Source organism: Eumetopias jubatus, unplaced genomic scaffold, assembly GCF_037043125.1.
Source record: "Eumetopias jubatus isolate StellerSeaLion01/CBP00866 unplaced genomic scaffold, mEumJub1_p1.0 scaffold_17, whole genome shotgun sequence".
NCBI classification, from domain to species: Eukaryota; Metazoa; Chordata; class Mammalia; order Carnivora; family Otariidae; genus Eumetopias; species Eumetopias jubatus.
The window spans coordinates 71843884-71871213 of record NW_028274823.1 but is presented as its reverse complement, the minus strand read 5'-3'; the positions used below and the strand labels follow the sequence as shown (position 1 = coordinate 71871213).

At 52.4% G+C, this 27330-nt stretch overlaps 1 protein-coding gene across 1 annotated transcript in view; it reads left to right on the top strand.

Moving 5' to 3' along the window:
- Positions 1-4901: 4901 nt before the first annotated feature.
- CUNH1orf198 (chromosome unknown C1orf198 homolog) overlaps positions 4902-27330 on the top strand; it is a 32803-nt gene continuing 10374 nt past the window's right edge. The window contains exons 1-2 of the mRNA XM_028104640.2: positions 4902-5243; positions 20094-20144. Coding sequence (XP_027960441.1) covers positions 4902-5243; positions 20094-20144 — 393 coding nt within the window. The remainder of the gene's footprint in view (positions 5244-20093; positions 20145-27330) is intronic.

Sequence of the window (27330 nt, the reverse complement as noted above, 5' to 3'; positions counted from 1 at the left end):
CATCCACCTCTCATTTAAGAAGTATTTATTAAGGGCTCCCCTTGGGCACTGGCCAGTGACTTTCATTTACTCAGAAGCGGGAGCCCTCGGAAGAGGTGCGAGCCCCCCTCCCTTCCCATCTGGAATTAGATAGGTGGCAAGTTCACTGACACCAACACACACAGTTTGTATTTTCAGTGTGCTGTAGCATCTCACCCTCTGGAGATGTGAATGACTCATGGCACTTGCCAATTTTAATGTTTCTATATTTTCACAGAATTTAAATCAATATTTTCACAGAAATTAAAACATAAAATACAATCGCAGAAATTTAACAGACAACTGTTTTCACTTTTCCATATTTGTTTCCATTTTTTTAGAGCATCTCGGTATTTCGATGGCATTTCAGGTTTGAGGGATTCAAGGACATAGATTCAATCCCGGCAGGGACCGTATAGTGAAAATATTACGGTAACCAGAAGCCTGTCTTTTTTATTGCACGAAGTTTTCACCAAGTCCCTGAGCTCTGGCTAATGATGAAAGAGGGAACAGACTCGTGTCTCCTGCCAAGCAGAGAGCTCTAGTGGATTCCACTAAACTCCCCAAGACAGCTGGGATGACCATCTACATTCATAAAGTCAAGAGCCAAGAGCCCATTTAACAAATGTCAGGGCAGCCTGAAGAGAGGGACAGAAGGCAGGAAAATGCATTCCACATCAAGGCGTGCTTAGAAGTCGAGAACTGTTGAGAGGAGAGAGGAATTCCCTTGACTTCTCAGTCAATAAATCGTTGCCCATTCTTTCACACTCTCCTCTCCAGCGGCCACTTTTATCTGCGCCCCTTCCCATTCTCTCTCCCTCTAGCTACATTTATACACTCTTATTAAACCAAAGACTCAATATGAATTTGATGCCTTTTTGCAGATGGCGGCCTCCTCCCTCATGGGGTGAAGAGCAACAAGAGAGGCACACGATCTCCCATCTTTGTATGAAGGCCATGTACCATCGTGGGGGCCCCACCCTCATGACCTAATCACCTCCCAAGGGCCCTACCTCCAAGTGCCAGAGACTGGAGATTAGGGTTTTAACACATGAACTTGGTGGTAGTGGTAGAGGGGTGGGGGATGCAACATGTGGTCCATTGCACGCATGTGTAGTGCTAAAAATGTTGGCATCGTTCTTCCTGGGACACCGAAGTCTATCTGAGATCAAGTTATAAAGGAGATGAACTGTCTCTTTTGTGTCTACCTACTTCTTTTGAGCACGGGCAATCACAAGGACTTCATGGAGAAGGAGGCGTTTGAGTTTTTAGGATGAGATTTCTATTTTTGGAGCTAGTGGGGTGGAAATTTCAGATGAAGGGAGAAAAGAATGAACAATTGCTTCTAGACTTACTTAGATTCTTATAGAGGGCTAGAAATCTCAGAGGCTTTTCTCCAAGTAAGTCTTCAGGCAAGTAGATGAGTTTCGGTGTTGTTTTCAAGAGGCCTTTTAGCATTTTTCACAGAGCAGTTAAGCCGGTTGTCTTTGCTACGTAAAATATGATGTCAACAGAGAAAGACCTACTTTTGAGTCTCATGTGGGTCATGTGGCTCTGCCCAGGAGTGCCTCACACCTGCCCCGACTTGGTGACAGACCATGGCTGTCTCAGCGAAAGTGCTTCCTCCCATTGGAAAAAAGAGCCCCTCCCCTCAAAATATTCAAAGCACATTTTCTGCCAAGAGAAGATTTGTAAATTCATCTCCTTCTCTTTCCCTGCTTTCTCTCTTGTCTTCGTCATGAACGCTGCCCTTCAATGGCCAGGGTCCCAGCCTTCTAAATAAAGCAGGCTCACCCCTGGCCCATTGCCCAATCTCTCTGGGGGTGGGAGTGAATGGCAGAGAACAATCCTCTCGCAAGGCCGCAGCTGGAATAACCAGTAACAGATGTAGGAATGAATCATCGTGCTCAGGGAGCCTGCCTGTGTCCAGCTGAAAGCATCTGTAAGGACGGCCGGCTTTGTCCACCAGTACACTGGCCCATCATGTTGTCAAAAGGATCCCTTCCCTAAACGGTCATCTGTTTGCCACAGTGTCTGGAATTTCACTATTAGGTTTGGCAACCGACTCACAAAATGTTACAGCTGGTCAATCAACTCTTAGAAGCAGGACTAGAACTCTTGCCCTGTGGTTTTCCAGTACCTTGCGGGGTATCTCTGTGGGGTGATTGCCCGCACAAATTACTTGTTTGGGACAACAAATTTCATTCAACAGACACTGTACTAAGAGCCTACTCGACATTCAGCTGTGTAGGAGGTACTTTGGGATGGGTGACAGAAACCAGCCCTGCCCTTACCCTCAAGTTAGATCAAAGTCCTGAAATAGCCATACATAAACACCAATGGACCTTCTAGTTAGGTAAATGTGACAAATATAGCCATATATATATATGTATGTATATATATATATAGAGAGAGAGAGAGAGAATCCATTCCCCCCAATTTCAGTCAAGTCTCTGTCAGAGTGCTTTAATTCCCATGAGTTTCTTCTTATAATCTGGAAGAAGTTTTCTTTTAGTTACCCTTGATCACCCAGATCATGGACTTTACATACTTTGGCTGATGTCTCTGATTTATCTCATGTCCTATTTAGGTTATGACTTCTCTGGCAATAAGTTATATTCGATCTGAAATATACTTAATCAGGTTGTGCTTTTTTAAAAGCAACATTTATTTTTGCAACTGCTTGGAAAACCACGGGGGACCAAGTTTCTAATAGCACAGCACCCTTCCTTTGTGAATTTCAAAGCAAGTTAGAAGATGTTAGCTAAATTTCCAGAAGACATCTTTAAACAGGACCCATACCCATTATGAAACGAGGATTAAAAGGATAATAATGCAAACTATGTAACATTCATTTATTTATTCATGACTCATTCAACAGAGTCACTGAGCACTTACTCTGAACCAGGCACTCTTGTTCCCAGCCGGTAAACAAGACAGGTAAGGTTCAGGTTAGTGTCCTGAGCATATGTATAAGCATCGACTTAGAGAATAATAATAAAAAACTCTTCTCAATGTGGTGGCTTCATAAATAGTCCTTCATACTGTGCAACCCAGGCTATTATCTGGTGGCTTTTCCCACTGCTTCAATATATTATGCTGATAACACTCTTGATAGCAGTATCTTTTCTTGTAGATCTTGTCACATTCATGACATTCCAAAAATATTTTCTTAGGATTTCTGGGCCAGAATATGAAAGGCTATCTCACATTTAAAACAAGTTACTCGCAAGTTATTTCTAGGACTGTGTTCAGAATTATCCAAGTGTTGCTTTAGAGGCAAAGACCGTAAGTAAAAGCTTGAAATGCAAATTTTTTAAGAGCGGACATTCTCAACTGAGACCTTAAGAGCCTTGTTCAAAACAGCCAGATAGGGGCGCCTGGGTGGTTCAGTCGGTTAGGCGTCTGCCTTCAGCTGCGGTCATGATCCAGGAGTCCTGGGATGGAGCCCCCTGTGGGGGGGGGGGTCTGCTTCTCCCTCTGCCCCTGCCCCTGCTCTCTCTCTCTTAAATAAATATATAAATGAAATTTTTTTTAAAAAAACCAGCCTGATAGCAAGCAGATGGCTCTGTGTAGTTTTAATTTTTGTGGTCCGGGACATTCTTCAAAACGACAAACCTGGCCCCACTATTGTTGGGATGTTTCTTCTCTGCCTATTGAAAAGTTTCTGCCCCTCTTCCGTTTGTTTGCAAACATCGAGCTGCTGAGAGAGTTCTTGTGATTTTTGAGATTCCAGAGTAAATCTTGTCGTTTCGTCTGCGGTTTGTGAGAAAGCCTAAGACCACGCAGTCGGCTTGGGGAAACCTCTTCCCGTGCGCTGGCAAAACCAAGTCCGGGTGTGCGGGCCGCCGGCCCCTACGCCTGTCCTGCAGATCGTTTAGGGAAAAGCACTGTGAGCCACCCTGCACTTCATTTTACTCCTCTGTCCCTTTAGGAGGAGCGGGACTAATTTTCTGTGCACGGTCCCGACGTTAGTTCTCTCTCCCCACGCTCATCGGGGAAAGGGACAGGACGGGAATGAGGCGGCCGGTGGCTCGGTCCTGAAATCGGGCTTTCTCAGGCGCATCGGAGGGAGAAAAGTTTCCTTTGTCAAACAAGTGACCGCGTGGCGCTATGGCGGTCAGCACCAGCAACCCCGTCAGACCGCCGGGAGCGGACTTGGGGGCGCGCCCGCCACCTCCTGAGCCACCCAAGGGGAACCCTGAAAAGTGGGGGAGCGGACGGAACGCAAGAGAGCGACCAGGACGCGGGAGAGGAGCGTGGACGGTGGGGTTCTCGGCAGTGGGCGGGCTCGGGGGGCGGGATTCCAAGCGTGGGGGGCGCGGAGGGTGGGGTTACCGAGAGTGGGCGGGCTCTGAGTTGGGGGGGAGGGTTCCCGGGAGTGGGCGGGTTCGGGGGCGGGGTTCCCGTGGTTAGGCTGACTCGGTGGGCCGGATTCTCGGGGGTCGGGGTGCGGAGGGCAGGGTCGCGGGAGTGCAGGCCGCGGGACTCCCTGGGGTGGGGAGGTTGCGGAGGGCGGGGTACTCGGGGTCCGGGTGCGCCGGGTTCCCGGAGTTGGGCGGGCGCGGAGGGCGGGGTTCCCGGGGTCGGGGTGCGGAGGGCGGAGTTCCCGGGGGTGGGCAGGCCCGAGAGGCAGGGTCCTCGGAGGTGTGGGGGAGGGCGGGGGTGCGGGCACGGAGGGTGATTCCCGGGGCCGTGGGGCGCGGGTCGGGCGGGCGTGGGGGCGGGGCTCGGGGGCGGAAGGGCGCCGCGCTCGGGGGCGGGGTGGGGGCGGGGCTCGCCGGGCGGTGCTTCGGGCTGCCGGGGGCGGAGCGGCGAGGGGAGCGGCGAGGGGAGGGGCGCGGGGAGGGGCGCGGGGAGGGGGAGCGGCGGGCAGGCCGGGCATGGCGTCGATGGCGGCGGCGATCGCGGCCTCGCGCTCGGCGGTCATGAGCGGGAACCGGCCTCTGGACGACCGGGAGCGGAAGCGCTTCACCTACTTCTCGTCGCTGAGCCCCATGGCCAGAAAGATCATGCAGGACAAAGAGAAGATCCGCGAGAAGTACGGGCCCGAGTGGGCGCGGCTGCCGCCCGCGCAGCAGGACGAGATCATCGACCGGTGCCTGGTGGGGCCGGGCGCCCCCGCGCCCCGCGCCCCCGGGGACTCGGGGGACTCCGAGGAGCTGGCGCGCTTCCCCGGCCTGCGCGGGCCCACGGGCCAGAAGGTGGTGCGCTTCGGGGACGAGGTAAGTGCGGGCGCGGCCGGCGACTCTCACCTCCCCGCGCCCCGAGGCGGCCCGGCCGGGTGGCCCCTGCTCGCGTGTAGTCGCCCCCGCCGCTCGCGGGGGGTAGAGGCTGGGAAGGAGAAGGCGCGGGGATGAGAGTGGGCGGGAGGGGCGTCCCGGGGCCGCCGCCGCGGGGCTAGGGGCTCCCCAGAGGGAGTTTGAGAATCGCCGTGAGGAGGAGGTCTTTAAAGACCCTCCATCTAGAGCTGCTCCGTTGCGCCGCACCGGAGCCAGAGAGTTCCCCCGCCGCTGAAGGCGGCTGCCCTCAAGCGAGGCCGAGCGGGGTGGAAACCGCAAGGGATCTTAAGCCAGCCAAGCCTAAATTCTAATCCACTCTGCCCCTTAGCTGTACGGCCACGGGTGACTTAACCTCTTAGAGCCTCAGTTTCTCTCCCGGCCCCTCTCCCCCGTCCCGGTGTAAACCGGAGATAATACTTCTCACCCCGTGCCTGCCCGGGAAGGCACTCAGAAAATTCTATGTATTAATAGTAATATTTGTGATGAACTGTATGGGACCAGTGAAATTGTCAAGAGAGAAGGAAGAGGTGTCTTCCAAGGTTAGGATGTTTCCCTAAGATGTTTTCCAGGTGAGCACGATGTGCAGCTTTGGTTTGGGGGTGAGCATGGAGCCCCGTTTTTCCATCAAAAAACTAATGGATGAATTTAAATGGGCGCCAGCACGCCTTTGCTACATATAAGGGCATGTCTGGATCTCTGACCTAGACGCCGTGCCCACACTTCTAGAGGGGAGAAACGCTCGAACTCTACAAGAAAAAACTCAGGGATGTCCCCTTATAAGTCACAAAGCCCTGAGTGTTCAGTACTGCTCAGAAACTTGGTCCTTTTCTCTTTTTTTGTTTCGCTGACACCCATTTGGTGCCATTAGAATCTGGCCTTTCACGCTTAACTTTCACTGTTGAAAGGGCAAAGTCAAAAGGAGCAAGAAGTCTACAGATGAAGTATACAGATGAAGGCCGCCCTCTGTTAACCCTGGGAGCCTGCAGGAGGGAGCTGGGCTTGGCGAGTTTTTCCCAGGGTCTTGTGGATTGTGGAAGGGATTCTAGTTAACCCTGAGTTTTTAAAGCTGATTTTCAGGCTTGGGTGTGCTGACACATTTATTAATACACAATGTTTGTGGTCATAAACCCACTTAAATGTGAGGGGTGTGTGAAGGACAGAAATATGCTGCCAACATCACCTTATTCTGACAGAATTCAAAGAAAAGTCTCTATTGGACTTTAAACTCTGAAGGCTCCGCCAGGAAAAACAAGGGTGTGGTAAACCAGGGGTGGTGGGGATGAAAATATAGGTTCAAAATGTACTTAAGAGCCAAAGCATTTTCGGTGTGAAAATCCGCATCTGTATAAAGACATTTGCACTGTTTGTGCTCAGATTTGGGTGCTGAAAAAGCAAGCAGTTCCTCTTTGGAAAAGTCATGAGTAAGTAAATGGGAGAGGAAGTAAACCTGTAAGTACTTACAGATGTTGGAGAGTGACTGTCATTTTTCCTTAGCTTGGTGTCCAGCTAAGAATATCCACATGCCTGCTCATCATCAGAAAGCTCTTGCCATATAAGGGCTCAGTATCACTGATAAGGAAAGATGTGGCCAAGTTAATTTTGTACTCAAATTCCTGAACTGGGTGCCAGACTGAGCTGTTTCTGGATCTGTAAGTCTGATGTGATTTAAAAGCAAATGGGACTCTTCACCTGCGGTACCTGCATGCCGTTCCAGGAGCAGACCAGCCCTGTTTTTCAGAACTGAACTCAGCTTTCCAAGAGGGCTGAGAGCATGCCTTGGGGTGCCTCTGGCCAACTTTAGCACAGATGGCAGAGAGGGGCCGAGGGCACTGCATTCGGGGAGAGGTACTTAGGAACATGGCCTGTGGTCTGTTTTTGCCTGAAGTGGCTGTGTGGTTTAATGGCATGAGGGAGTTTAAAATGCATTGCCCCAGACCTGGCAAGAGGTGGCACTGGAGTAGTTGGTGATCTCGTGCCCAGGGCTGTTCATGGAGGAGGGCTCGCTCCCGGACACAAGGTGATGGGTAAGGGCAGGGTGGGGGGTGACCCCCAGCGAGGCTGCTGGACAGAGTGACCCAGATAGGTGGCCCACGTTTGTCCAAAAGGGCCCTAAGCCAGATGGAGTAGGGCCCTCTGTCCCTTCCTATGAGATCTGTCTTCTGATGTCCCAGGGGCCTCCACTGCCAATCATGGCATGGAGAATGCTCTCTGGGGCCCTCCAGCTTGCCCACCCCCAGCAGCTACAGACAGACAGACCTCTGACGCCTGGGTGCTTCGGGTGAATCAGCTGTCTCTGGAGCCACTGTCTGATTCTAGAGGACGGGCAGGCGGCAGCCTCTTAAGTACTTCCAAGAAAGACCACCCCGTATCCTGGATCCTGAGGGCCTTTCCTAAGGCTATAGTAGGAGGAGCCTGGGCTCTGTGGTCGCTCTTGGGTTTGAGTTTTGGCTCCGCCATCTACTGGCCTTTCGGCTGTGGCTAAATCACAAACCTCTCTGAGCTTCGGTTTTCTGGCCTCTGCGATGGGAATAGCATTAACAGGCTGCTGGTCGAGGGGCGCCTGGGTGGCTCAGTTGTTAAGCGTCTGCCTTCGGCTCAGGTCATGGTCCCAGGGTCCTGGGATCAAGCCCCACATCAGGCTCCCTGCTTGGCGGGAAGCATGCTTCTCCCTCTCCCACTCCCCCTGTTCGTGTTCCTTCTCTCGCTGTCTCTCTCCCTCTCTCTGTCAAATAAATAAATAAAATCTTTAAAAAAAACCCAAAAAACAAAAAAAATAGGACACTGGTTGAGATCACATCCATGAGGGGCCTATGGGCTTAAAAGACGGTTATAGCCACTCCGGGTTAAGAATGCCATTGACCCTTGAACAACACGGGTTTGAAGTGCACGAGTCCACTTATATGCAGATTTTTGGGGTGAGATATTGTACTGTCAATGTGTTTTCTCTTCCTTATGATTTTCTTTATAACATCTTCTTTTCTCTTGCTTACTTTATTGTAAGAATACAGTGAATACACATAACATACAAAATATGTGTTAATTGATTGCTTATCTTACTGGTAAGGCTTCTGGTCGACAGTAAGCTGTCAGTAAAGTTTCTGGGGAGCCTGAAGTGACATGTGGATTTTCAAGTGCACAGGTGTCCCTAACCCCTGTGTCGTTCAGGCGTCAAGTGCGTTATAAACTAATCTCTTCGTTTCCACTTGCAAAAATCATAATCATGAAATAAATACATTTCTGCTGTTGCTAAGCCTGGAGTTGGCCCATCAGAGTTGTCCACGTGAGAAGGAACTCTGTCCTGGTGGCCTCTGGTGATGTGCCTTGGGGCACGTATTTGAAGCTTCGGTTTGTTCTGTCCACATTGTGGCCATGATGTGGCCTGTCTCCGGATCAGCAGTCACATCAGCCTCAGATTATGTCCCCCCCCCCGCCCCTTCAGCTACCCTGAAGGACAAGGACATCACTGTTTCTTTGAATACCCTCTCCCCCATCACCAGTAACATTTTTGTATCCCACATTTTAAGTCAGATCATGAAAATATAGCCTCCAAATGTGACCAGCATTTAGTCGTTCTTACGTATTAAGGAACAAATAAGTAGAAACCTGATTGCATGTTGATGCTCATCCATCTTGTTGGCCATGAGCGTGGTCAGGGCTCCGTTCGCACATCACACTTGCCTCTGGTGGGACCGCTCTGCGTAGACAGGTGCGACATCGTGGCATCAGTGTTCATTTGTACCCTCACTGTCTGTACAGCAAGAAGATCAAGGCGAAAAGATCAGACCCCCCGCTTGCTGGGATGACCAGCCTGGTGTGGAGGGAGACTGGCTTCCTTTGTACCATGAAGCCACAAGAGGACCTGTCCGTTTTCGGTTTTTACTTCCTTGGGAATCAATTCAGCGAATATCTCTCAAAGCCTATTACATTAGAAACTAGAGGCCTCCTAGCTTTAGGGCTACCTAGGCTGTCATAATCGTCACCAGCTCCTTTAAAAATCACCGCCCCCCCATGAACATATGATCTTATTACAGATTCAACACAAGGCCACCAACCCCTCCTGCCCCCCATCATGTCCCCAAGCAACTCCTATGCAGAGAATCTGGAGCAGCTGCTGATGGAATATTTCTCTCTTAGTGAAAGAAGAGGAGCACCTGGGGTCCTCAGACCTGGCCTCCATTCCTGGCTGTGCCACCAGCAAGGCGCCACCTGCTCAGGGCGTAGGTCTCCCTCCGTGAAATGAGTGGCCCAGGAGGTTTCTCTGGTATTTGGTATGAACATGGAGGCATGTTTGCAAACAGATGCCTTTAGCGGTCTGAATTTCCCTGCCTTCTTCCTTCAGCAGTAAAGGTTTGGGAATGGCCTGCTCTGGGAGATGAGAGATTTTCTTTTTTTTTTTTTAACTAATTATTATTATCTTTTTTGAGATTTTCATTTTAGAAGGTTTTAGAGATCACTCCGTCTGCTTCTGCTGCTACCTGTTACCAAATAGGAAAAAAACCAACAACCCAAAGCTGAATTTTTAGGGATGTGTTGCAGGCCATAAGCAGGTATCCCCAGAAATTCGATGTGTTTACTTCTTACGGACCCACGCATCTCTCCCACCTCCCGTAAAGTAGGTGAAGCTGGGCAGGAAGGGGGTTGCCATGTGCCATATGCCAGCCCCTAGGGACCCTGATCCGGATCTGGCATGCCACAGAACACGGAGTTTTTGGGCCTTGGAGCCAGACAGCTCCGCCCCCTCTTCAACAGCTTAGCATGACCAGCTGCTGTCGGAAGGCAGTGTCCCTCCTCAGGCGCCCTCCGCCTGCTGCAGGGATCTGGGGGCTGGCTGGCTGCCCCCTTGCTCCTCTCTGCCTTCACCTCCTCCTCTGGGGCTGAGCCTCGGCCTCCCTGACTCCCTGACACCCTCTGCATGGCCTGAAGCCGGCCCTTCTTTCTGCAGGCCTCTGAGGGCCCGTGCCTTGGCCCAACCCCCACTGCCCGTCTGGCTCTTCCGGCTGAAGTGCCTTTCCCTGAGGTGATCTCAGGGTGCTCAGGAGGCTGGGGGGTCAGGTTGGAATTGCCCAGCTCGGCAAACCTTGCTAAGGTGCTGCCTCCGCTCAGCGCCCTTGGGGCTGCCTGCAAACCCCCTGCCTTTACCTCTCCCTCCGTAGGGCCCATGCCGGCCAGCCTAGATTTTTTTTTTTAAGTTTAGTATTATTTTTTTTTAGTAACCTCTACACCCAACATGAGGCTGGAACTCAATGATCCTGTGATCAAGAGTCCCACGCTCTTCTGACTGAGCCAGCCAGGCGCCCCTAGATTTTTTTGTTTTAATATTTTATTTATTTGACAGAGAGAGACAGCGAGAGAGGAAACACAAGCAGGGGGAGTGGGAGAGGGAGAAGCAGCCTTCCTGCGGGGCAGGGAGCCTGATGTGGGACCCTGGGATCATGACCTGAGCTGAAGGCAGACGCTTAACGACTGAGCCACCCAGGTGCCCCAAGATGTTTGTTTTTTAAAAATAAACTAATTAAATTGCTATAAGGTATATAACATAATATATCTGTATATTACTGCTAAAAGATCCAAACAGTGCAGAAGCAGTATTGTGATGCAGTTGGTCATATCTTTCTGGAACTTTTCCTCCAGTGTTAATTCTTCGTTAGATTTGAGTTTGGTTGGCTTCATGGTGTCCCGACACAGGACCTGTCACACGTGAGGTCAGTTCTTCCCCTTCCATGGAAGCAGCTTGGCCTTCCCTTTCTTGAGCCCTTGGCAAGAAAATAAGGAGGGAATCTGAGAGTTACTTTCTCAGTATTTTGGATTTGTTTTTTAAGGAAAGTGGAATGTGTAATTACGAGTCCCACCTTCTGTCTGGTAGAGCCCTGCAGTTTTTAGAACAGATGAGTGGGTTCACGTGGCTTTTTGTGTCCTTTCATCTGGGGTTCTGTGCCCTGGTTCTGGCCAGGAGTTGAGAACATGGCCACGAGCCCAGATCTGCTTCCACGGGCCTCGATGGGGAGGCTGCAGGGCCTCTCCCACAGGCTTCTCCTTTGGGACCAATGGTTCTTTGCCCAGAGTAGCACCTGGCCTGCTACCGCACATGGAGGATGAAGGGTGTTGGACAGGTGAGCCCTGGGAGCTCGGGCAGCCACACAAGCCCTCTCCCTCGCCCCTCTGGCGGGGGGGGGGGGGGCGGTGACCCTGGGGCTGCCACGGAATGGGTTTTGGAAAGAAGTTTAATGATTTAGTCACTGTCACTCAGGGAGGGATGAGGCAGAGCTGAGAAGCATGTTGGCAGATCTGGGGCCCTTTCGTTGACGAGAGTCACTTTCACACTCTTAAGCAAGAGTTCCCTGAATACCAGAGGAAAAAAATCCATTTTTCAAAAAAAAAATCAAATGAAGGCCAGGTCTGTTTAAGCGTCCCACTCGTTTTCTGTTTGTTTTGGTAGAAGTCTCTTCCGCCTTCCCCCCTGCTCCTGTTAGTGATGGCTTCCGCCGTGGCCTGGGGGCCAGGGCTCCTGAATTTGTACTCACGGTGGAACCTGCCCACTAGTTCAGTCCTAGCTGTTTTTCTCTTGTCGGTTTGCCGTTTTGTCCTTGCATTTATGGAAACCCTCCTAGCTCAGCAGAGTTAAATATATTGCAAGTCAGAGGGAGAAGCATCGATTCCATAAATATATAAATAAAAGTCCCTAAAAAGAAGCAGTTGGTAAAAAAATAAAAAGGCATATTTTAGTCATTCTTTTTCCTCACTTCCCTGCTTTATTTTTCAGTAAACTTCGGTTTTTAGAGCAGTTTTAGGTTAATAGCAAAACGGAGCAGAAAGTACAGAGATTTCTTGTATACTCCCTGTCCCCTAACACACACCGCCTCCCCCGCTGCCCCCCCCCGCCCCCGAGTGGTGTATCCGTTAGAGTGGATGAAGCTACACTGGCACATCAGCCTCACCCAGAGTCCAAGGCCTGCATTAGGGTGCCCTCTTGGTGTGCGCATTCAGTGGGTCTGGACAAATGCATAACGATAGTATCTACCATTAGAATAGTTCACTGCCCTAAAAATCCTCTGTGCTCTGCGTCTTCATCCCTCCCATCCCCCACCCCTGGCAACTGCTGATCTACGTATTGTCTCCACAGTTGTGCCTTTTCCAGAATGCCATATAGTCGGAGCCGTGGAGTATGTAGCCTTTTCAGATTGGCTTCTGTCAGTTCGTAGTATGCACTCTTCTGTCTTTCCAGGGCTCGATGGCTCTTTCTTTCTAATGCTGAATCATGCTCCATTGTCTGTGTCTCCCGTCGTTTATTTATCCATTCACCTGCTGAAGGACATCTCGGTTGCTTCTAAGTCTTGGCAATTACGAGTGCTGTAAACATCAGGGTTTGGGGTGGATGTAAATTTTCAACTCGTTTGGTTAAGTACCAAGGTGTGGGATTGCCTCACCTGTTCTTACTGCGCCACCGCATCTTCAAGGTAGAGACTAACACCAAACAGCTCCCCAGGAAGAATGTGCTCCGTGCTGGATGGGCGGGGGAGTCCGAGGCACCTGACATCACTAGAGGGTCGGACAGTCAGCAACACAGGGGCCTTTCTCTCCCCTTCCCCAGGCTCTGCTGTCTGAGCCTGGTTTCTCTTACTTACAGTATTCACAATTTAAATTTCTTACCTTTTTTTTTTTTTTTAAAGATTTTATTTGAGAGAGAGAGAGAGAGAGAGAGAGCACTAGCCAGGGGGAGGGGGAGGGCAGAGGCAGAAGGAGAAGCAGACTCCTTGCTGACGTGGGGCTTGATCCCAGGACCCTGGGATCACGACCTGAGCTGAAGGTCGTGAGCTGAAGGCAGATGCTTCACCAACTGAGCCACCAGGCACCCCTTAAATTTCTGACCTTTAAGTCAAGATGCCACCATCTGTCAACTGGAAAGTCCTGTAATTTATGGACTTCAGGAGTACAGTGACAACTTAGGGTTCCAGTGAGCACCTTGCATTGTTCCAGGAGCCTGACACTGCTTCTGAATTACTCAGATCTATGGCTGGGAGTGCTCCATGGTTGGGATTCCAACTGTTGTCAGCACTGAAATTTAGCAAACCGCACACTGTGTTCCGACATTCTGAGCACGTTGTGACCCTAGCAGGTAAGAACGTTGACTGTTCACGGTCGCATACTTATTGTAGTTCGGCAGCAGTGTTGGGAGAAATGCAACTACGGCTGTCTTGTATGTAATCTTTGAATGGTGGGAGGAGTAAAGAAATAAACGTTTTGGGGCGCCTGGGCAGCTCCGTCAGTGAAGCGCCTGCCTTCGGCTCAGGTCACAATCCCAGGGTCCTGGGATGGAGCCCCTATCGGGCTCCCTGCTCAGCAGGAAGCCTGCTTCTCCCTCTCCCTCTGCCTCTCCTCACTGCTCGTTCTCTCTCTCTCACAAATAAATAAGATCTTAAAAAAAAAAACAAAACGATTTTAAATGTGCTTCTCCTTATGCTGGAGCCTTGCAGCCTATTAGGAGACTGCGAATCCGCCTTGGCGGGTTATACTAATGCACAGAGCCGTGATCTTGCCCGCTCCAAAGTGGGGGAGAGTTGGCCCTGAAAACCTGGGGCTTCTCGTGAGAGCAGCCTGAACACTGCGTTGCTTTTCGTAGGAGTCCGTGTTTGGGGATGACGGGAGCCATCGAGCAGTATTGACCGAGGGCGCCTCTGCACGGGGGTTGGTTGGGCCGGACAGGCAGAGGTGGGTCCACGGGCGCAGGCAGCCCCAGTGTGGCCGTGTGGCCCCGTGCTCACTGCGTGCAGAGGGAGGGGGGGGTCTGGCGTCGGGTGAGGGGCTGAGCTAGGGAAGCTGCCCAGAGGAAGGGCTACATCAGAATCACCCAGGGGGCTGTTGGTGCTGTGAAGCTAGGTCCGGTGGGGCCCACGGGTTCTGCCTGTTACCACCGCAGCCCAGGTGTTGCCGATGTACGGGCCCTCCCGAGAGAGCCTTGAGCCTGGTGTCCGGGAGCGGTGCCTGCGTGCACCCTGCACCAGTAAGCGCCCGGGAAGGGGCCGTTCCCGTTGAATACCTGGGACAGGTGTGCCACAGAGAGGGCATCCACAGGGTAGGTACGGTTTGTTCAGGCCAAGGTGGCGGGCGGGCCCGCAGCCTTCGGAGAGGCCCGGAGTGTAGGCTGGCCTTCCCACACGCTGCGGGGTCTCCCAGGGAAGTGCCTCAAATGTTGGCTGCTAGTGGCCTGGCTTTGGGTAGTGGGAGGTCAGAGGTCACCTCAGAAAGCCCATGCCTCTGGGTTGGCTTCTTTTCTGGGGCAGACCTGTGGGGGACCTATGGGGCAGACAGTGCTGTCCACGGGGGCTCTCGGTCCCCACTTGAGACGCAACCAAAAAATTCACTGGCTGGGCCTTGAAAGCGGAAAGAAAGTTATAAAAGAATAAATGCTCAGTAGTCTCCAATCCAGTTCATGAAGAGGGAAGGTTAGTATTTGTTAAGTTTCACCATCTTTGAAATCAATTTGAAGTCCAGAGTTTCTCACTTTAGACTAAGTTTGGAAGAGTCATGACTGGTACAGAGGAACCGTAACCCATTATAGAGGAAGTTGCTTGTAACTAAATAATTTCAAAAGCAAAATGACCGAAATCACTTTAAAATTTAATTGCAACATTTACATGTAATGCCGAATGTGGTGAATTTCGGTGTGTTCGATACTGGTCGCAGCCCTGGGTAACTGTTGAACATCTGGTTCCGGGGAGTGAGGCGAGCAGCCCTGACGGGGATCACTAGCTGATTACCTAGGGGCCCGTGGAGGAGCAGTTCTAGGTTCTCAGAAAACCCGAGCGGCAAACCCCTACCTTCACACGTGCCCAGCTTCCCCCCCTGTCAACATCGACTCCCAGAGTGGGACCTTTGTTACGGGGGATGAACCCGACTTTGACACATGGCTATTGCCCAAAGTCCATGGCTGACACTGGGGTTTACTCTTGATGTTGTACGTTCTGTGGGTTTTGAGAAAAGTGTCCATCACTACAGGAGGGTACAGAGTATTTTCATTGTCCTGAAATCCTCTGTGCTCTGCCCTCCCTTCAACTCTGGCAACCGCTGATCTTTGTACGGTCTCTATAATTTTGCCTTTTTCAGAATGTCGTACAGTTGGGCTCATGCAGTGTGTTGCCTTTTCAGATTCCTTTATTGTGGGAAAATATATATAACATGATATGTACCATTCTAAGCAGTCTTTTTTTTTTTTAAAGATTTTATTTATCCATTTATTTGACAGAGAGAGAGACAGCGAGAGAGGGAACACAAGCAGGGGAAGTGGGCGAGGGAGAAGCAGGCTTCCCGCGGAGCAGGGAATCCGAAGCGGACTCGATCCCAGGACCCTGGGACCATGACCCGAGCCGAAGGCAGACGCTCAACGACTGAGCCAGCCAGGTGCCCCCCATTCTAAGCATTCTTAAGTAGACATCTAGTACATTCCCACTGCTGTGCAGCCATTACCATTGTCCGTTTCTAGAACTTTTCCATCACCTCAGCCGGAAACTCTGAATCCATTACACAGTAACTTCCCATTTCTCCCTCCCTGGTAAGCTCTATTCTGCTTTCTGTCTCCATGAATTTGCCTTAGTCTAGGCACCTCGGATAAGTGGAATCACATAATATTTGCCCGTTAGTGGCTGGCGTATTCATTTAGCATGATGTCCTCAAGGTTCATTCCGGTTGTAGCTGCTGTCAGAATTCCCTTCCTTTTGAAGGCTGAGTAGGAGTCTGTTGTATGGATTTGCCACTTTTGTTTATTCATCTGTTGATGGATGCCAGTGTCATTTTCACGTCTCTTCCAGTGCCGGCTTTCACTTCATATGGCTGCAGGTCCAGGAATGGAATTTCTGGATCAAATGGCAATTCTGTGTTTAATTTTTTTTTGAGAAAATGCCACCCTGTTTCCCACATTCCCACCAGCCCCGCAGGAGGGCTCCAGGGGCTCCGATTTCCCCACATCCCTGCATAATAATAACTACCCTTGTGGGTATGGAGTGTATTACTTTTGTTCTTAAGACAATGTGTGTGTGTGTGTGTGTGTGTGTGTGTGTGTGTGTGTGTGTGTTTTAAAGATTTTATTTATTTATTTTGTTTGGGTGGGGGAGAGGGAGAGAGAGAATCTCAAGCAGATTCTGTGCTCAATGCACAGCCCCATGCGGGACTTGATCTCACGACCCTGAGATCATGACCTGAGCTGAAACCAAGAGTCTTAACCAACTGAGCCACCCAGGCGCCCCTAATGCAGTGTGTTTTAGTTGTGCTTATGTAACTTAATTTCTAACAATGGCTGTGTTTAACAGCAGGTTCAAAAAATGCCTAAACATTTCACAGTCCGCTTCCGAGAGTTGGTGCGAGCCCGATGCAGCACACCACTGGCTGCAGCCCCCCGCAGAAGTACAAATTTCTGGGCCCCCAGAGATCTGAGAACACTCGGGCATCCGTTCTTTACCAAACAGTAAAGTAAATGCTGGAGATTTTGTGCGAATATGCATTCTGGTACTAGGGGCAGAGAACAGACTTTTTTTTTTTTCTTTTTTAAGTACTTTTTCTGCTAGGAGGTGAACATATTTGTGTTGGGTGACCATTTTCCAGCAAGAGGGAGTCAAGGTGTCCGGAATGTTAGAGGAAAGAAGACGTGGTGCCTGTCCACGCTGGAGTCCTTGGAGCCAGGGAAGAGCACTCCCCCATGCTGCGCTGGCCTCTGCTGCTTTCCAGGGGCTGTGTGTCCTGTGACTCTGCTTTTTGTCCTGCTCTGTTGGGATCTAGTGACTTCTCGGCTTCTTTCTGTGCTGGGCTCCAGAGAACAAATAATTTCCAGAGAGGTGCAGCATTGTCTCTGGTAGAGACGTCCCTTATGGAGAGGAGTTTGACTGGGAGGACTCTTGACCGAATCAGAGCCCACTCCCTGACATCCTATGGTCTCAGTAGCAGATGTGTTTTGGTGCCTCGACAGTTTCAGATCGTGGGCACCAGGACGGCAGGTGGGGGAGCCTTTCAGACCACCCTACAGAAAGCAGATGTGAGCATCCACAAGCATGTGCCTGGCCACGTTTTGGTTGCCTGCCGGTCATTGTGGGAGAAGGAGAAAGAGCACACTGTGTGTGCACGCTCTGCCACTTTGCAGTTCTGGTCCCAGTTTGCCTGCAGCTGCCTGGAGAGCCTGTTCCCAACGCTGGGGTGTGTGGCCACGGCTGACATCAGCACTCCAATAACATTTTTGCTTGGCATGTTTATTTTTGTTAAGCGTTTTATTATTTTTTATGAGCTCAGAATTGCAGAAATCTAAGGAATTTGCCCCTTGACTGAGTTTCTTGCTGGAGCAAACAAAAGACTATTGACTTGACACCAAGTTGGGGAGAAATCACAGTGTGACCCTCTCTCTGTTGGCGACCCCCTTGGAATGTTAGCGACTGTGGGTTGCCACCGCTGGTGACGTGCTCCAGGCTCAGTCTCTGGTCCTCTGGGTCTCACACTCATTTTCCTTGCAAAGCCAAAAGCCTTAATTTAATTTTTGCCGATTTCAGCCGTATAACTAATATTTAAGGACAGATCATATCACATGATAAGGGGATCCAGCTCCAGTGTGCCGTGGCCACTGGGTCTGCCCCCTTCCCTGTCTCCACCTGCCCAGTTAATCTCCACACACCTCTTCTGCCCACTGAGGTGGCCACTGGGCTGTCCCATGTCTGGATAGAAGGAGCACAGGGGCGCCTGGGTGGCCCAGTCAGTTAAGGTCATGATCTCAGGGTCCTGGGCTCGAGCCCCATGTCGGGCTCCCTGTTCAGTGGGAAGTCTGCTTCTCCCTCTCTCTCTGCTTCTCCCCTTGCTTGTGTGCATGCGTGCTCTCTCTTTTCAATAAATTAATAAAATATTTTTTTTGTTTCTTTTTTTAAATGTTTTTTTTTAAGATTTTATTTATTTGAGAGAGAGAGAATGAGAGATAGAGAGCACTAGAGGGAAGAGGGTCAGAGGGAGAAGCAGACTCCCTGCTGAGCAAGGAACCCGATGTGGGACTCGATCCCGGGACTCCAGGATCATGACCTGAGCCGAAGGCAGTCGCTCAACCAACTGAGCCACCCGGGCGCCCTGTTTCTTTTTTTTTTTAAAGATTTTATTTATCTGACAGAGACAGCAAGAGAGGGAACACAAGCAAGGCGAGTGGGAGAGGGGGAAACAGGCTTCCTGTGGAGCAGGTAGCCGGATTCGAGGCTCCATCCCAGGACCCTGGGATCGTGACCTGAGCCGAAGGCAGACACTTAACGACTGAGCCACCCAGGCGCCCCAATACAATCTTTTTTAAGAGGGCACATTTGCCAGTTGATTTCCCTTTACTTTTTCCCCACAGATCCAAATCTAGAATAAATGATACATATATGTCATTAGGCTCCCTCACTTTCCCCACGTGGGAACAAAGTCCTTCTTGTTTTATGATTCTGAGAGGAACTTAGAGGGCCCTGAGCTCATAGAGTTTTAGAGACTCTCAGGTCATTTAGCCTGGCGCTCTGCCCCCACGTCCCCCAGCACACACACGGCCCGGACAGGACCCAGGAGCCCCCACAGCTGAGGCTGGGCCGATGGCCTCCCTCTTGTCACAAGGGCTCCTTGGCTCACATTCCTGCAGGCAGCCCACATCCCTTCCATTTTTGGAGGGACAGAGATTGTAAATTGAGAAGTACCTTGGGTTTAGCTGGAATTCCTAACGGGAGGGTGATGGCCCACATTCCCTCTCGTTTGTAGGGTTTCCAAGCAGCCAGGAGCAAAGGGGCCGAGGCAGGCAAGTTCAAAGGCTAAGGTGGGGCCTGCGTGGGCTCTGAGAGCCGGCCTTCTGCAGCCCCGGGTGCCTTACAGAGGAGGGCAGAGCCTGATCCCCTGCCTCTGGGGACGGGGAGCACCTCTGAAGGGAGGACCTCACTTCCCCGGGCTGCTCTGTGGAAGGACCGTCTCAGTTCAAAATACCTTAACCCGTGTTCAGTCCATGTCGTCCAGTATGTCCCAACTGTGGGTTCAGAAAATATCCCCAGTAGAAGCGAGGCACAGCTGAGAGACATTTGCTGGTACAGGGCGACGGCTGGGGGCTCGGAGTTGGTAGCCAAGAAGAGGCGATTTTCCCCGTCATCGTTCAGGCCAGTGAGCACAAGGTAGCAGAGCGGCGGTCAGATGCCTGGTTACCATTGGAAGGGCTCTTCCCATCGCGTTCTGGCGCGATGTTAGAGCTCTCGCTCTAAGTGGGCACTAGCATTAAATGGCTGTTCTTCAGTGACTTCACCAGCAGCACCTTTTAGATCTCTGGGGGGCTCGCGGAGCGGGGGGGGGCTCAGCTGCCTTGGCATTGGCTGGAGGATTACCACCTGACCTTCTCTTCGTTCCTTCACTTAACCGTCACCACAGCCCTGCAAGGGAAGCACGATTCTCCTCTTACAGATCAGGGAAACTGAGGCTCGGAGGGCTGCGTCCTCCTCCCATGAGGGCCTCCCGTGCAGTCGCTGGTAGAGCTGAGGCCCGGGCCTGGAAAGCCCCTTTCCCTTTCTGCTCACATCCCCGCCATCAAGTCCCTGCGGGGCCTCCCACACGGTCATTGAGCGTCCTTCTGGCTGGGACGCCTCCGTTGGAAAGGTGAGGGCGAAGCCAGACTGAGGAGGTCAGCACATTCTATGCGGAGCAAGCATCAGGCTTGCTCCGAGCCAGGAGCCGGGATGAGTTCTAAGTTCGGGTTCCCCCGTGGCCTTGGGTGGATGTTTGTATGGGGTATGTTTGGGTTTGGGTTTCACATTTATTCTTGAATTTTTATTTCAGGACATAACTTGGCAAGATGAGCACTCTGCCCCTTTCTCCTGGGAAACAAGGGTAAGTTGGATTAAATTTAGATTTGTTTGTCCTTTTAAAAAGGAATTGCGTGGTTCTTTTTCTTGCAGCACTTGATGGACTTCTGAGTTTACTTCTGAGTTTACTGTCATTATCATCATCATCATCATTATTGATTATTATTATTGCCAGAGTTGCATAACAGTATCAAGCTTGACTGATTTTAATTCATTTCCCTTAGCCTCCCTAGTTGCAAAGGTGCAGAAGGACCAAAAGGCAGGCGTCTGTCACCCAAGGAAAAGAAGGAAAAAGACCACAATTCTAGAACATGCCCTGCTGTCGGAGGGCTCTTCCCGTAATAGGGGGGATGAAGACAGCAGTGTACCTGGAATAGGGCTTCAACTTGAGGTCAGATTAGGGGTTTGAAGGGCCAAGGCTTGCACTTGGTTTTCCACTGAGCCCACATCGTTCGTCCCGGCGGAAGTGGGCATCCGGGGGGCCTGTGGGGACGGTGGGTCCGAGTGAGGGCAAAGCAGTGAGGGGGTCTGCAAGACACCTGAGACGCCCTCACATGGGGGCCTTTGTCTTAAAATGAAATATTTGACAAGGTTCAGATGGATGAGGGCCGTGCTTGGTGAGTAACTGCTGATGGCACCAAGTGACCCGAGCTGTCCTGGGGACGGGGAAGGGCATGACGTGGTCCTCACGGGAGAGCTGGGAGGTGGCTTTGAGAGAATGCGGCATTAATGCAGATGCACATGTTTATCTGGCGGGCACGGATTCCTCCTGCCTCCAGTGTGCCGTCACGTGGGGTCCTGAACACCCTACAGTGAAGATGCAAACACCTTGTTGCACACGTGTCATTTTTTATCTGGGTCTGTGCAGAGGGCAGGGTGAGAGAAATGGTGTGCCCGGAAGCTGGGGTTTCCCTGGGGATCTGGATGCTGCTGAAGGTTATCAAGGAAATATAGGAGCCCCTACAACCAACAAGGACCGCCCCCATCCCCAGTCTAGCCACCCCGGAAGGGAAGCTGTGGGTGGGTAGGGAGAACGTCAGCATGCTGGCGGTCAGCAGGGGCCTCAGGCTTCTTAGATGGGCTGCCAGAGGGTAACTGAGAAGCACTAACCCTGTAGGTGATCCCTAGTGGTAAGAGGCAGATAGACCCTCTGCAGGTTGGGACCGAGCAGGCTGGGATGCAGTGTACCAGAAAGTGGCACAGATTTTCCTGGCCTGGGTCCTCTGTTTGATGGTATCACAGTGATAAAGCCACGGAGGTCAAAAGAGTTAGAACGTCCTAAGCCCTGAATCCATCTTGTGCCCCGTGAGAATATCTGCTCTATTAAGAATTTACCTTGTGAAATGTTCCTGGAGCTGCTATTTGTGAGGTGGGACATTCCATCTATTATTAACTTTCTGCAGATGACATTCCGGGACAAGGATGGGCAGTGGCTGGGGTGGGTGCCGAGACGGGGCTCAGCCACTTGGGGCCAGCTTTGGGCACAGGTGTCTCTAGAACAAGGACAGCTAACAGGATCAAGGATCACACCTGTGCTGGTGCTAGGTGTCTGCGGTTGCGAACCGCATCCCTTAGGGACCGGGTCAGTTGAGAAGCCTCCAGAAGTTAATAGGTGTTGCCCACTTAGCAGAGAACCAACTTACTTCACCAACTGGCGGGCTCACTCGGGGTCCTCACCTTTTAGGTTGATCTCTTGAGGTCGGACTTACGTAGTTGAGAGTTAGAACCTTGTAGAGGCAAAATAGCATTCGAGAGAGCAGAGAGGCTTGTCCCTAGTCTGTCTTTACAAGTCAAGGTCGAGTTCTAGAAGGAACCACCGCTCGCCTCCCCAGCCGTGACTCAGAGTGCCCTGCCTCCCTGGCTCTGTCACACTCTGCCCGAGGACCTCCAGACTGGTGAGAACCTCTTTGGAGAGCTGCAAACAGGAGGTGGCTTTAGGCAGGGCGGGGCGGCCCTGATGTCCAGGTGCAGGATTCGGGGCCAGACACGGATTCTTGCTGTCCCCCGTTTGACTCCTTCGCCTCTGCGTCGGTTATCTGTTGATGCATAACAGACCACCCCACAGCTTCATGATTCTGGGGCTCAGCGGTGTGGGCAGGGCTCAGCAGCTGTTCTTCTGCTGGCCTTGGCTGGGATGGCTCACCGGTCACCTGACGGCGTCTGGTGGGAGCTGGCAGCTCTAGGATAACCTCCCTTCTCTGTGCAGCTGGTACTGGCTGTCGACGGGGCCCCGAGTTGCCAGCGAGCCAGCCTGGGCTGCTTCATGTGGTGGTGGGGGAGTCCCCTGGGGCGAGGGCAGAAGCCTGCAGGGCTTCCTGAGGCTTAGGCTGGGAGATCGCCCTGTGTCCCTTCTGCTTTGTTCTGCTGGTCATATCGAGGCACGGTCCAGCCTGCATTCAAGGTGTGAGGAAATGGATCGCAGCTCTTGATGGTGAGTTGCAGAGAATTTGTAGCTGTTTATTTATTATTTTAACAGTTTTTGAATTTGAGTGTAGTTGACATGTAGGCATTTTCCAGCTAGGATTTTATACCCTGGCAGCCGTGACACTGGGTCCTTTCATTCAGTTGTTGATCCATTGTCTATTTTTTTATTTTTAATTTTTAATTGTAAACTACACAGAACATTTACCATCTTAGCCATTTTTTGGTGGACAGTTCCGTGGCATTAAGTACACTCACATTGTCGTGCAACTATCACCACCCTCTAGCCACGGAACGCTTCCGTCTTGCAAAAGTGAAACTCTGTCCCCTTTAAGCAGCCCCTCTTCCCTCCCCCAGCCCCTGGCAGCCTCCGTTCTCCAGTCTCTATGACATCATTCATTGATTTTTCTGAAATTCAGAGGACATTTATTATACATCTCATCTTTGTCAGACATCTACTTAAGGCTCAGAGACGAGTAAACACTTCTGCACTCAAAAAACAGTCCAGTGAGTGGATGGCTTCCTTTGGTGGCAAAACTCATGCAGGAGAAAAGCTTTAGCAACACATTCCTTCTGTCATTTTTCCCCATTCCCGTAACATGTATGTGTACACGTGTTGGTAGATACAAGCTCCTGCCTTCCTCTGTCTATTCAGTTCAACCGTCTTTCCTCCCTCCCTCCCAGCCTCCCTTCCTAAGATTTATTTATTTTTGAGAGAGAGCACACACGCGCTTGAGCAGAGGGAAGGGCAGAGGCCAGGGGAGGGGAAGAAGCAGGTTCCCTGCTGAACCGAGGCCCACGGTGGGGCTCGATCCCACAACCCTGAGATCGTGACCTGAGCTGACGTCAAGAGTCAGACACTCAACCCGCTGAGCCAGCCGTGTGCTCCCAGTTCATCGGACGTTCAGTGTGTGCCTGCTAAGTGCCGAGCTCTTCTTCTGCTCTGACTTCTTAGCCCCCGAGAGATCAACTGAGGCCAGGGTACGCCTGACCCAAGGTCATGACTGTTGGCAGAACCGCGAATGCCAGGGATTTGGGGGCTCTTGGCTGATTCTTGTACCTCTGTGTGGGCTCCTTCCTTTAGGCCAGCTCACGGTGGTCCCACCTACAGACAATGAGCTGGCACTGTGCTTGGGACCTGGGGCCGCTGCCCCAGCGAGACGCAGCAGCTCTGATCAGGAGAGCCCCCGAGGGCTCTGTAACAGCCGTTCACCCACTTCTCCTCCGAATCCTGCTTTGTTTTCCAGCCCATCCCTCCCCACCTGGGTCACCTCCGTCGGAGGCTGACCTGCCCGGAGCCCCTGTCTCTCTGCCCTCTTCCATCACGGGAGGGAGGCTCAGAGGGACAGCTGCCCACCCCAGCTGGGGGGGAGTGGTGGTCATCTTTCCCACTCATCTATCAGCTTAGTGGGTGAGCTGGGGGGGGGGGGGCGCGCGGTGCCTGTGGGCCCCACGGTGGATTCCTCTCTCATGCTACTGATGTTTCAAGAGGAAAAAACTCAGCACTTGGAATGCTCCAGAGAGGGAGGCAGGGAGCAGGGAGGATTCTTGACATTCCCCAGTGGGTCTGGGCTGGGGAATTTAGAGGAGATGCCTGCAGAGGCAGGTCAGGCCCTGGCTCTCACTGGGTCACTGGGCTCTAGGGACACCCTCCCCCCCAACTGTGCCTCCCCTTTCCCTGCCTGGGCTGTCTGGCTTCTTTCTGTCCCTCTTGTCCTCCTCCCAGTGTGCACTGCCTATTTGGGGATGGCAAGTTGGCTGGTGGGGATCGGTTCCTTGATTCCTTTCATATGACAAGGTCTCTGAGGGCCAATATAGACCATTCCCAGAGTAGGGAGGCCTTCCAGCCCCTTCCAGCCCCTTCCAGCCCCTTCCTTGGGAAGAAGAGTAAGCACTTTTGAGCCTTTGTGTTGAATTTTTGAAAAATCAACGAATGACACACCTCCTGTGCACTGTGCCCTGAGTCAGGCATTGGCACACACGTCAAATTCTTCCAGCCCTGGGAGTTGGTGTCACTGGTCCTGCTGTGGGTCAGGATTCTGGTAGGGGCTCAGAGAAGACAGTAACTGGCAGGCAGCTTGAATCAACGGAGAGAGAGTGGAGCTCGGGTCTGGCCGGCTTGCAGGTGGCTCCTGCCCGTGGTGGGACAGAAGCGCATTCCGTCAGAATGTTCTGTGCATGGGGAAGGCCCTGGCTTCCAAACTATGGCTCTGCTTGGCTGTCTCTCCTCACTGCTGGCCAGAGTTGGAGAAGCACGGTCACACAGAGCCACCCCATGCCCCGATCACCGCCTAACTCCTCCTCACCCCCCACCCCCTGTGTTGTCCCTAGCTCACCTTCCCAAGACCCAGAGCTGATCCCTGTGGCGCCCTGACCTTTCCCAGGTCTCTGTGTGGAGTGATGTGTCTGTTCCCTCAGCCCAGCGGCCCCAGCCCTGTGCCTCTGGCCCCTGGGGTCTTTCCTGCTCCTATGGCCTATGCCCCTCAGCCCTGTCCCCCAGGCACTGTGCTCTCCTGCCTCAGCTCAACCCCCACCCCAACCATTTGTGACGATCCAGCCTGGTCTCCAGACCTGCTGCAAACTCAGGTTCCTACAAATTTCCCCATCATAGTGGTGGTGAGCGGCTCCCATGCCCGCATGTGTGCTGAGCACCCTTGGTGCCTTCCCACGTGTGAGCCTCCCTGCAACCCTGTTTTACAGATGAGGAAATCAAGGCGTGAGGCGAGGGGTGTGGACTAGGCGTCCGAACCCGTGTGCATCACTTGTGTTGTAGCCCCCACACTGCCTCTTCAATAAAACACAGCATAACTGTTGTCCCCGTGAGAGAACAAGCCCCTGGAGGGCAGAGGCCACGATTCGTCCCTGAACCTTATAACCTCGGCCCCTGGGGCCCCTGTGCACCCACCACCTGTTGGGCCTCCGTGGGGTTTTCCCCAGGCTCCCTCTCCCAGACATACGGTCACTGTGGACCCGAGCAGGATCCTTCCACGTGTCTGTAGGTCCCCCTTGCTCCCTGGGAAGAGTATAGGAGGATGTTACTTAGCCCCTGGTCCAAGCCGGTGCCTTGGGATCGAGGGCAGGGAGCCCACCGGGCCCTGCCACCCCCCGCTTGCCTGGAGGGTCTGACATTCCCAGTGTCCGGTGGCCAAGTCATGCTGTGTCTTTCCTCTCAGGCTGTCACTTCTACGAGTTTTGTGATTCAAAAAGGTTTGCGTATCTTCCCCTTCGCGTCCTTTTTTGGAGGAGGAAGTGGGGAGATTAGATGCTAAATGGGTTGTGGATTTATTCAGATTTGCTCCAGTAAACTATTACATTTCCTGACAACGTTTCTGTAGGCTTTGTCTCAACAATTTAGATGTGTCGGAAGCTGCCAAGCCAAACAGTTAGTTTTGGCGGCCTGCACTCCCCCTTTACTGAAATATTACACATTCCTGTCCAGTGAGTGGGGTGTAAAAATAGATACTGGGCTCGGTTGTGGTCTTTCTGTTTTTAGAACGGACGTGGCCAGCTGAGACCCAGTTCCCCACACGGGGTGAGTGACGCCCAGTCCCCGCTTGGCGCGTCCGCCCCAGGGCTTCGGCTGGTGCCGGGGACGCTGGGGTGGGCTGTCGCCATGACTCCCCCACGTCCCCGTCTCAAGGATTGTGTGAGACTGCGGAGTCGGATTCCCCCCACCCCGACTTCCTGTCTGAGCCCTCCGCGGCCCTTCACACACAGCGCCCTTCTGCTGGGCCCCAGCTCAGTGTCGCTCAGCGCCGGGGGATGGGGCTGGCACCACCTCCCTTCCCAAGAGCGCTTTCAGCCTTTTTTCTAGAAAGGAGAAAACGGGATCTGGACCTCCATTGTCTTTTCACTTTGCAGTGCTCAGTGCAGGGTCCAGAAGTGGCCCCCCACTAGACCTGTCGGTTCGTGAGGCAGGGCTGTCCCCATCCCCGCTCACTGATCTCTCCCAGAGTCAGAAGGGCACCCCTCACACCCGTCTCTCAGGGCCTCTGGTGTGACGTGACCTTCACGGACATGGTGGCTGGCCAGGGGGATGGAGTCTCCACAGTCCCAGAACCGTGGGACGGGACAGTGGCTTGGCCATAATACTTGTAGGGAGCTTTGCAGCCCCGACTCCGTGGCCTGACACTGGGCACTCAACATGGGGGCTCCCAAGCAGCATTCGCTCCGGCTCTGCTATTCCGGCATAGACGCTACCTGCAGCTCTGGGCAACAGGCACCACAGCCCGTGCCCCTGGCGACCAGAGGAAGGCATGAGAGGATCCAGAGCCCGGAGGGGACCCACTGGGACTATTGCTGACGCCCCACGCAGGACTGAGAAGGGCAAAGGAGCTTGTGTTTACTGAGCACTTACTGTGCACCAGGTGCTCGTCTAAGATGCAAACCCTCACGGGCATCTGCTTGTTTAATCTCCCTGGCAGTCTAGCAAGGCAAGGATGGTGATTTTCCCCTTTTTACCGATAAAGAAAAAAGCCCGGGTTCAGGGTTAGGGAGCTGGCGGGTGGTTTTGGCGTTTCCTGAGGAGGAGCAGGTTGGAGGGCAGGTGACCGCTTTAGGATGGGGGTGGGGGGGTGGGCAGTGCCCGTCAGCGTCTTGGTTGGGTGTCCGGCCACAGCACGACTTTGGAGTCCAGAGGCATTGTTCCCTCTGTCTCGGAGCCCCATTGACAACTAAGCCCCAGGGCAGGATGAGCAACCCCGGAGGGGGACCCGGTCCTGGGAGGAACGGCCGTGTTCTCCCCTACACCCCGATCCGCTCCAGTCTCGCTGGAGTCCCTGGAGTTTTGG